Source organism: Muscardinus avellanarius (genome assembly GCF_963383645.1).
Source record: "Muscardinus avellanarius genome assembly, chromosome: 13".
Lineage (NCBI taxonomy): Eukaryota > Metazoa > Chordata > Mammalia > Rodentia > Gliridae > Muscardinus > Muscardinus avellanarius.
Genome location: NC_137799.1, coordinates 8210289 through 8221222, shown reverse-complemented (window position 1 = coordinate 8221222; position 10934 = coordinate 8210289). Strand labels below are relative to the sequence as shown.

At 50.1% G+C, this 10934-nt stretch overlaps 1 protein-coding gene across 1 annotated transcript; it reads left to right on the top strand.

Moving 5' to 3' along the window:
• Positions 1-16: 16 nt before the first annotated feature.
• On the top strand, positions 17-10583 carry SWI5 (SWI5 homologous recombination repair protein; the record flags this gene model as incomplete). Its single annotated transcript, XM_080708876.1, has 6 exons — positions 17-43; positions 262-302; positions 589-637; positions 5248-5369; positions 7265-7359; positions 10483-10583. 6 exons carry the CDS (start codon positions 17-19, stop codon positions 10545-10547), a joined length of 399 nt encoding a protein of 132 aa, XP_080565002.1. The 3' UTR covers positions 10548-10583.
• Between the last annotated feature and the right edge of the window lie 351 nt (positions 10584-10934).

The window sequence follows — 10934 nt, the reverse complement described above, 5'->3', positions numbered from 1 at the left end:
TTGGTCGACGCGAAAGATGGACGCCGCCAGTCAGGAGGAGCGGGCGGGGTCGCGTTGAGGGCTGCGCGCGCAGCCGCGGTCCCCGCCCACTCGGGAGGCGGGATGGGAGAGTGGGCGCGCGGGGCGGGGCCTGCGCCTCTGGTTGCGCGCGCAGCAGCATTGCGCGCGACGGCTCTCGGCCTCCATCACATAATTCTCTCTACCTGGCGGGCCTGAGAGGGCCGCCCTTCGGCCCGCGCTCTGGACGCCCCTAATCAACAGAGCCTCCCGGCCCGGGGGCCTCGGACCCCAGGGCTCAGGAGGTGGGCGAAGAACGGGCATCCGGGGAAATGCATCACCTCGCGGTCCTTTCGCCACGCTAACGGCTCCGCCGCGGGCGCTCTCGTTCAGAAATCACCCCCAGGGCCTCCTGTGGTTACTCCCCCCGACCCCTTTCTCGAGGGTCCCTGCCCCATCGGGCCCTCCCAGCTGGGTCCACTCCCGGCCGCGCCCACTTGCTGGCTGCTGCTGCTCCTGCACCCCGCGGTACCCCGTTCCTCTCAGCGGCTCTGGGCCCAATCCTTTCTCTCCCTTTGGCTTTTCCCCCAGGACAGAACCGGGACTGAACCGAAGTAGCCGCGGGGCCTTCCGATCCCCGGTAAGTATGTCTGCCCCTCCGCCCCTCTCCCGTCGCATCCCAATCGTCCTCTGGAGAGTCTTCCTCTAGCCGACCTGTTGCTAAGGAACTGAGGCCATTTCTCACTCCCTCTCCTCCCTTTCCCTTCTTCTGCTCTTCTAAAGTGCTGACCTGGCCTCCTGCCAGCTCAGATGCCTTTCCCCCCTCTGTTTTTTTTTTTTTTTTTTTTTTTTTTTTTTTTTTTTTTTTGGTGGTGGTGGTACTGGGAGTGGAACCCAGAGGCTTTCTACCTCCGGGCTATACTCCCAGACCCATTTTAAATTTTATTTGGAAACAGGGTCTCATTAAGTTGCTGAGAGCCTCACTCACTAAGTAGCTGAGGCTGGCTTCTAACCTGCACGATCCTCCTGTCTCAGCCTCCCAAGCGCGGGGATTACAAGCATGCGCCACCACGCCCGGCTGTTATTGGGTGTTTTCCGTCACCCAGCCCTGCCTTTATCCATGCCTACAGTTCCTAGTCAGGAAAACTCGGCTTTCTCGCTGTCTGCTCCTTTTGCTACTACTAGTAGTGTCTTTTCAGAAACTTGGCAGCCTCCACTCATCTCCCATGATGTGGTTTCCATCACATATTTCCAATTAGATCATCAGTTAGATGATCTCAGATGGTAGGTTCAAAGTCAGCCTCAGCAACCTAGCCAGGCTCTTAGTAATTTACAGAGACTCTGTTTCCAAATAAAAAAGAAAATAGAAGCTGAGCGTGGTGGCGAACGCTTGTAATCCCTGTGCTTGGCAGGCTGAGACAGGAGGATCACACAGGTTCAAAGCCAGCCTCAGCTACTTAGTGAGGCTCTCAGCAACTTAGTGAGACCCTGTTTCCAAATAAAATATAAAATAGGTCTGGGAGTGTAGCCCGGAGGTAGAAAAGCCCCTGGGTTCCACCCCCAGTACCACCAAAAAATAAAAAATAAAATAGGGCTGGGGGTGTAGCTTCGAGGTAGAATGCCCCTGGGTTCCATCCCCAGTATGATTAAAATAGGGCTGGAGGGATGTATCTTGGAGGTAGTGCCCCTGGATTCAATTCCGAGCATCATCACACTTGATACCTATTCGCTCATTGATTAAACAGCTTCTCCTAGCTGGGCATTTGAGATGCAGGTGTGTACCTGCTAGCTTCTGCCCTCCAGGAGCCACAAGCTAAGGAGGAAATGGGCTAAAAAAAAAAAAAAAAAAAAATCCAGGATGGTATGATCATGGTTTGGGGAAAGGAAGCCCAGGGCTACAAGGAGGATGCCCCAGAAATGGTGAGATCAGAGGCAAGGCTTGATGGCTGAGTGGCAGTGAGCCCAGGGGACAGGGTCAAAAGCTACTGTCCGTGAAAAGCGTGGCCTTGGTGGGGCCTCTCAGATCTCTGAAAGTACACTGCTGGTCTTATCAGGAAAACTCAGTGTCCACTGTCTCTGACCTTCCTGTGTACTTGGATTCCAGATCATATTGCATGTTCATTGCTTGTTCACTTATTTTTTAAAAACAAGGTTCAAGCCGGGCGTGGTGGCGCACGCTTGGAATCTCCGCGCTTGGGAGGCGGAGACAGGAGGATCACGTTGGTTCGGAGCCAGCCTCGCTGGCTTAAGAGACTCTGTTTCCACATAAAAATGTTAAAAAAAAAAATAGGTCTGGGAGGGTAGCCCGTGGGAGTGTATCCTGGAGGTAGAAGGGCTTCCAGGAACCCCAGTACCACAAAAAAAAAAAGGTTCAAGCCGGGTATGGTGGTACGCATGTAACCCCAGCATTTGGGAGGCTGAGACAGGAGGTTCGCTATCTGAGAACTGACTGCCTCAGCTACTTAGGCCCTTTGCAACTCAGTGAGACCCTGTTTCAAGTAAAGAATAAAAAGGGCTGGATGTGTAGCTCAGAGATAGAATGCCCCTGGTACTACAAAAAAAAAAAAAAAAAGGCTTTATATAGTTGGGCATGGTGGTACATGCAGGCTTGTAATCCCAGTACTTTGGAGGTTGAGACAAGAGGATCGCAGTTGTGTGGCCAGTGAAGCCCACTGTAACTTAGACCGTCTTTCAAAATAAAGAATAAAAAATAGGAAGGCAGTTGGGCGTGGTGGCACATGCTTATAATCCCAGATTTGGGAGGCTGAGATAGGAGGATCACAGTTCAAGGACAGCCTCAGCTACTTAGCCCTTTGCAATTCAATGAGATTCTGTTTCAAAATAAAGAATAAAAAGTAAAGCTGGGGGTGTAGCTCAGAGGTGGAATGCCCCTGGGTTTTCACTAGGTTACTGAAACTCTCCCTAAATCGTTGAGGCTGGTCTCCAGCCTGTGATCCTCCTGTCTCAGCCTCTCAAGTACTGGGATTATAGGTGTGTACCAGCACCACCATTCTCAGCTAATCAGTAATCAGCTTACCTTTTTATTTGGGGGGAGTGTGTGTGTGTTTATTACTGAGGATTGAACTCAGCAGCATTCATCTCTGAGCTACACCTCAAACCCTATTTTTTTCAATTTACATTACTGTGAATGGAACCCAGGGGCCTTCTATCTTTGGGCTATTATACCCCTAGCCTATTTTGTTTTTTATTTAGAAACGGGGTCTCACCAAATTGCTGAGAGCCTCACTAAGTTGCTGAGGCTGAACCTGTGATCCTCCTGTTCCAGTCTCCCAAGTATTAGGATTACTAGCGTGCACCGTCACACACACACTTTTTTAATTTTCAAACAGGGTCTTGCTAAATTGATAAAACTCTCTGCAGAAGTCGTTCTCAAACCTGAGATCCTCCCATCTCAGCCTCCCAAGTACTAGGATTATAGTGTGCACCACCACACCTGGTGTAGAGACTTCTGTGAGTAGAGCTTTCAGTGGAGTTTTCTGGAGAAAGGCCTTGAGGCCGGTGCACTATTTGGGCCGAGGTAGTCCTGGAGCCATTGGCACTGCGGGCGGATCTGCCCGCTCTTTGTTGTTGAGTGATCTGTCACAAGTTATTGACCTAAGAACAGGAACCACGTCTTAAGCGTCTCCTGTGTTCTCTGTGGACAGTTCATCCAACAAACACTTCCTAAAGATTAGCCCCAGACACTGACCTTCGCAGCTTCTAGAGACAGGATGAGCTGTAGGAAAGAGAAAGGGTTGGTTGTCCATGAGATGTGTGTGTGTGTGTGTGTGTGTGTGTGTGTGTGTGTGTGTGTGTGTTGCTAGGGATTGAACCCAGGGGCATTCTACCTTGAAGTTGCATCCTCAGCCCAATTTTTTTTTTCCCCAGTACTAGGGATGGAACCCAGGGTCATTCTACCTCCGAGCAATACTTCCAGCCCTATTTTTTTTATTTACTTTGAAACAGGGTCTCACTGAGTTTCAAAGGGCCTCACTAAGTAGCTGAGGCTGTCCGCAAACTGCGATCCTCCAGTCTCAGCCTCCCGAATGCTGGGATTACAAGCATGTGCCTCCACACCTGTCTATTCTTTATTTTGAAACAGGGTCTCACTAAGTTGTGGAAGGCCTCACTAAGTAGCTGAGGCTGGCCGCAAACCCAGATCCTCCTGTCTCAGCTTCCCAAGTACTGGGATTACAAGCGTGTGCCACCATGCCCAGCTTCTCCATGAGATTATAATCCCGTGGCATGAAAGCCAGGCGTGGTGGCTCACGGTTGTAATCCCAGCATTTGGGAAGCTGAGACCAGAGGATCGCGGTTCGCGGACAGCCTCAGCTACTTAGTGAGGCCCTTCGCAACTCAGTGAGACCTGGGTTTCAAAATAAAGAATAAAAAATAGGGCAGGGGGTCTAGCTTGGAGGTAGAATGCCCCTGGGTTCCATCCCCAGACCTGCAAAAAAAAAAAAAAAAAAAAAAATCCGTGGCCTGGCCTACTTGAAAGAAGAGTTCAAGAAGGAGATGGGAGCGCATTCTCTGGGGTCAGAGTGGAGGCTGCTTTGGGCCCTTCAGTTAAAGTTTAACTTAATGTGAGTGAAAGAAAACCTCGAAGCCAGGCGTGGTGGTGCACACTTGCAATCCCAGCATTTGGGAGGCTGAGACAGGAGGATCTGGGTTCTCTGCCAGCCTCAGCTACTTAGTGAGGCCCTCTGCAACTTAGACCCTGTTTCAAAATAAAGAATAAAAAATAGGGCAGAGGGTGTAGCTTAGAGGTTGAATGCCCCTGGGTTCTATCCCCAGACCCGCCAAAAAGAAAGAAAAAGGCATATCCTACCCTGGAAACTTCCCCAGGTTTTAGCATATACTACTTAGTTTTTAAATTTATCACTGGGAATTGAACCCGGGGGCATTCTCCCTCCAAGCTACACTGCCAGTGCCTTTCTTTTTTTTTTAATTTTGAAACAGGATCTCACTAAGTTGCTGAGGATCAAACCTCCAATCCTGTCTCAGCCTCCCAAGTACTGGGATTTCAAGTGTGCACTGCCCCGTCTAGCTCACGCACCACTTCTGGTGAAGTTCCACTTGCCAGAATTTAGTCCCCACCCAGGTCACACCAAATTCTAAGGGAATCTGGGAAATGTAGTGTTATTCTGGGGGCTGTTACCAAGCAGGAGTGCGGAGTGGCTCTGGGGGCGTCACGTGGGCTCCGAAATGCAGAGGACGATCATCCCCCTAGTGACTTTCTCTGCTACTCAGCGGCCTTCTCCCACCTCTGTCCAGGCCGTGGGGACCAGTGAGGAGTCCTTGCACCTTGACATTCAGAAGCTGAAAGAGAAGAAGGCCATGCTGGACAAGGAGCTCACCCAGTTAATATCTAGGTAAGTCTTTTTGGACTTCCCAGCATGATTAAGATATCTTTTGGGCTGGGGTTGTATTTCAGTGGCAGAGAGCCTTCCTCCTTCCTCTCTGCGTGTATGCCGCATGAAAAAACCCTGGGTTTCATCCCCAGTATCAAAAAATAAAAAAATCATAACATTTTGCAACTGGGTATGGTGACTCACTCCCGTAATCCCAGTACTTGGGAGGCTGAGACAGGAGGTTTGCAAGTTTGCGGCCAGCCTCAGCAATTTAGGCCCTCAGCAACTTAGACCCTGTTTCCAAATAAAAGAATAAATGCCAGATGGTGGCGCATGCCTGTAATCTCAATACTTGGAAGGCTGAGACCAGAGGATTTCAGGTTCATGACCTCAGCTAATTAGTGAGGCCCTCTGCAACTTAGTGAGACCCTATTTCAAAAAATAAAAAGAGAGCCAAGCATGGTGGTGCACACTTGTAATCCCAGTACTCCGGAGGCTGAGGCAGGAAGTTCAAAGCCAGCCTGGACAATTTAAATTTAGCAAGACCCTCCACAACTTAATGAGACTGTTTCCAAATAAGAAATAAAATCAGACTAGGATTTAGCTTGGAAGTAGAATGCCTCTGGGTTCAATCTGGGTATAGCTCAGTGCCAATAAAAATAAAAAGCCGGGCGTGGTGGCACACGCTTGTAATCCCATCATTTGGGAGGCTGAGACTGGAGGATCATGGTTCGTGGACAGCCTTAGCTATTTAGAGAGGCCCTCCTCGACTTAGTGAGACCGTTTCAAAATAAAGAATAAAAGCCGGGGATAGTGGCTCACGCTTGTAATCCCCATGCTTGGGAGGCTGAGACAAGAGGATCACTCAGGTTTGAAGCCAGCCTCAGCTTCTTAGTGAGGCTCTCAGCAACTTACTGAGACCCTGTTTCCAAGTAAAATATAAAATAGGTCTGGGAGTATAGCTCGGAGGTAGAAAGCCTCCGAGTTCCACCCCTAGTACCACACACACACAAAAAAAAAAGAATAAAAAATAGGGCAGGGTGTGTAGCTCAGAGGTCGAATGCCCCTGGGTTCCATCCCCAGACCCACAATAAATAAATGAATGAATAAATAAAATTTTAAAAATTAGAAGGGCTGAGAATGTAACTCAGAGGTAGAATGCCTCTGGGTTCAATCACCAATACCACACACCACACACAAAGAATAAACTAGACCTGGGGGTGTAGCTCAGAGGTAGAATGCCTCCTGAGTTCTATCCACAATAACCAAAAAAAAAAAACAAAAAACTTTTTGCTTTCTTTGTGTGTTTGGTACTAAAAATTGAATCCAGGGGCATCCTACCTCCAAGCTCTACCCCCAACCCTTTATATTTTATTTTATTTTTATATTTTTGTATGTGTGTGGTATTAGGGATTGAACCCAGAGGCAATCTACCTCCAAGCTACGCCTCCAGCCCGCTTCTATTTTTTATTTGGAAACAGGGCCTCAGTTGCTGAGAGCCTCCTTGAGTTGCTGAGGCTGCCCTTGAACTTGCAGTTCTCCGGCCTCAGCCTCCCCCTACTGGAATTACAGGCCTGTGCCACCACGCCCAGCTCACGGTACACATTTTACACTTGAGGGAATCCGCATGGTTGCCTGGATCATGTGTCCATCTGTGAATCCCTCAGCTGTGGCCAAGGTCACATGGTACCTATGTGTCTGGAGACCCCTCCCTTAGGGGACGGGGTGTTTGCCAGGGTGAGGGCCCTGGGCAGATCCCCTGACACACCCTAAGCTTCTGGAGGGTACAGCTACCCCGCCATTGCCCCGTCCCCAGTGCCTAGCACCAAACAGACCTCTAGCGGACATTTGCTCGGCAGATGTCTTGCTGCTTTCCTGGCCTGAGAGCCTCATCAGCTTTCTTTTACTCCCCCCAGAGGCTACAGTGTGAATGAACTGGAGGAGCACATCACCCAGCTCCACGAGTACAACGACATCAAGGATGTCGGGCAGATGCTGCTGGGAAAGCTTGGTGAGTCACAGGCTCTGGAGGAGCCATCATGGATCAGCTTTTGTCCTGGGCTGCCTCCATCCCCCCACAGGTGCCAGTCCTGGAACGCCTTGGCCCATGTGCTTCCTGGTGTCTGCTTCCCTGGCTACCCAGCGAAGCAGCTCTACAGCTCTTCTTCCCTGAGTACTGGGGTTTCTTCCTCAAGCAGAGTCTCTCTAGAGCAAGGATGAGCAGGCCTCACCCACCTGTGGGACTGGACTGAGAGTCACCATTCTTCCAGGACCTACAGAGAGACTAAGATACCATCTGTGGCCGGGGTGAGCCGCCATGCCTGTAATCCCAGTACTTGATTGGCTGAGAAAGGAGGATCGTGGGTTCAGAGACAACCCCAGCAATATAGCGAGACTCAGCAACCTAGTAAAACCCTGCTTGGAAACACAATATAAGATAGGGCTGGGGGTGTAGTATAGCTCACAGGTAAAATACCCCTGGGTTCAATCCCCAGTACCAAAAAATAAGATGCCATCTGTCTCAAGAGCAACCCTTTGTGGCTTAAAAGGGTATTTTGTTCTTGACTTTTGCTGAACTCTAAACCTTTCTATCCAGAGGGCTTTAGCCAAAGCAGAGCCACCTGTGTATCTAGCTGGGCTGGGACAGCTCACCTTGGACATGAGGTGGTAAGGAGACGTGTAGCCGGCCTCTGGACAAACCCTCTAGTTCCATCTCTCGCCCTGATTGGTGGACACCCCGATGTTAAGCCACCAATAGGCTAGTGTTTGTAACCAGGCTGCCAGCCCAGTTGCTGATGAGTTTTAGCACTATTTGCAGAAAGGCCTATCAGCCTCCAAGATTATACCAAGTATGGATGGGCACTCCCAGTACTTAGGAGGCTGAGACAGGAGGATCACAGGTTTGCAGCCAGTCTCAGCTACTTAGTGAGGCTCTTCACAACTTAATGAGACTGTTTCAAAATAAAGAATAAAAATAGGGCTGGGGGTGTAGCCCAGACATAGAATGCCCATGGGCTCAATCCCCAGTACCACAAAAAAAGAAAGAAATCCTGTCAGCCTGGCCTGGTAGTGCATGCTTATATAATACCAGTACTTGGGAGGCTGAGACAGGAGGATCGCAGGTTGGAGGACAGCCTCAGCAAATAAGCAGTTTCTCATCAACCTAGTGAGACCCTGTTTCAAAAATAAAAATAAGCCAGGCATGGCGGCACATGCTTGTAATCCCATTACTTGGGAAACTGAGATAGGAGGATCAGAGGTCCAAGGCCAACCTCAGCTACTTAGTGAGGCTCTCTACAATTTAGTGAGACCTATTTCAAAATAAAGAACAAAAAATAGGGCTGGGGATATAGCTCAGAGGTAGAATGCTCCTGGGTTCCATCCCCAGTACTGCAAAAAATAAATAAGTAAATGAAATGGGGCTGGGAGTGTAGCCCAGAGGTAGAATGCCCCCGAGTTCAATCTTCAGTTCTAAAAAGATATTTATAGAGTCTTGTTCAAGAACTGTCACTTCCTGGAGCCATTGGCCTATCCCCTCCCCTTTTTTTCCTATCATTCAGTGAATATTTGCTGGGTCCCTGCTCTGCGCCAGGTACTCTATAGCATGCTGGGGACATGTTGGCGAAGCAGATCTGTTCGCATGTGGCAGAGGTTTTATTGCTGGGTATGGGCAGAATAAGTAAATGAACACTAATACAATGGGTTGAGTGCTGTGTAGGAAACAAGGGCAGATGGGGAAAAACAGGCATGAATAAGGTGGCAGGAGAGAGCAAGATAAGGTGCCAGAGGAGGCCCTGAGGGAGCCTCCCCAGGGAGGAAGGGGAGCCCCTGACACAGCACAGCACACGGCACAGGCAGACAGGGCCGGAGCGGCCTCGCCAAGCAGCCAGGCTTTCGGCAGGCCTGGGAGACAGTCAGTGAACGGTTTTTACATTTCTTTGGCACTAGGGATTGAACCCAGGAGCATTCTACCCCTGAGCTACACTCTCACCCCTTTTAATTTCTATTTATTTATTTATTTATTTATTTATTTATTTATTTATTTATTTTGGTACTAGGGATAGAATCCAGTGGAATTCTACCTCTGAGCAACACCCCCAGTCCTATTTATTTTTTACCTCCAGGCTACACTCCCCATCCTATTTTAAATTAGGAAACAGGGTCTCGCTGAGTTGCTGAGAGCCTCACTAAGCTATTGAGGCTGGCTTTGAACCTGTGCGATCCTCCTGTCTCAGCCTCCCAAGGGCTGGGATTGCAAGCCTGCGCCACTACACTGGCTTATTTCTTATTTTGAAACAGGGTTCTACTAAACTGTGAAGGGCCTCATTAAGTAGCTGAGGCTGGCTGCAAACCTGTGGTCCTTCTGTGTCAGCCTTCCAGCAACTGGGATTATAAGCATGGTTAACATGCTGAGCCTGCTTTTTTTAAATTAATTTATTTTTGTGGTGGGGGGATACTGGGGATGGAACCCAGGGGCATTCTACCTCTGAGCTACACCTCCAGCCCTATTTTATTTTATTTTATTTTATTTTGAAACAGTATCTTACTAAATTGTTGAGGCTAGCCTCAAACCTGTGGTCTTCCAGTCTGAGCCTCCCAGGTGCTAGGGTTACAGGCATGCACCATCATGCTCAGCTCAATTGACATTTTAAGCTTTTTTTCAAGATGGCATCTCTCACTGTTGCCCAGACTGGCCTTCAAGTCCTGGGCTCAAGTGATCCTCCTGCCTCAGCCTCCCGAGTAGCCGGAACTGCACGCACATGCCACTGCACCCGGGACTCCGGCTGCTCCGTGTGGCAGGGGACTCAGGGGGGCTTCATTTCACCACGGAATGGAGCACGGGGTTGGGGACAGTGACGCGCTCTCCGGTGAAGCGCTGAGCAGTGTCTGGCAGCTGGAGGTGCTGGGGCGGGAGCTGTTGGAGTGGGTCAGCCATGCAGGGCCGCAGGGGAGAGGCCTCGAAGGAGAAGCGGGAGGACCTTCGCTGGTCGGGGGAGGTGCGAGTGTGGACACTGGCTCGAAGCCCAAGCTGTGGGTCCGCTGGCTCAGCACGGTGGGTGACTCGGGCGCGGGGGCAGGCTGTCTTCCCTTCCACTCCTCCCACGAGATATTCATCCATCTTCCTTCTTTTCAGCTATGATCCGAGGCTGCACCACCAAAGACTTGTATCCAGAATTCGGTCTGGACGTGGATGACTGAGCAGAGCTCACCGCCTCTGTCCATGGCCTGTAGGGACAGGATGTGGACAGGAGGGACAGTGAGAGCCCAGCCAGCATCCGGCAAGAAGCCCTTTCTAAAGAGTCCACACTAAACGAAAGAGGGAGTCTGCAGACGCTGGGAGGGGGGAGGGTATCCCCAGTTCCAAGGTAGCGGAAAGGTCCCCGTGACGCCTGTGTACCCTACTGGTTAATAAACTTGTGAGGTTCCAGTATGACTCTCTACCCTGACTCTCTCCTCTGATGGACCCCGAGCCTGCCTTGGTAGAGAGTAGTTTTACATCCATCACCGCTAATGCTAAAGCAGCCTGTGAGGAGTTGGGATTGCTGCCCCATCTTACGCTTGAGATTGCGGCTCAGCGAAGGAGCG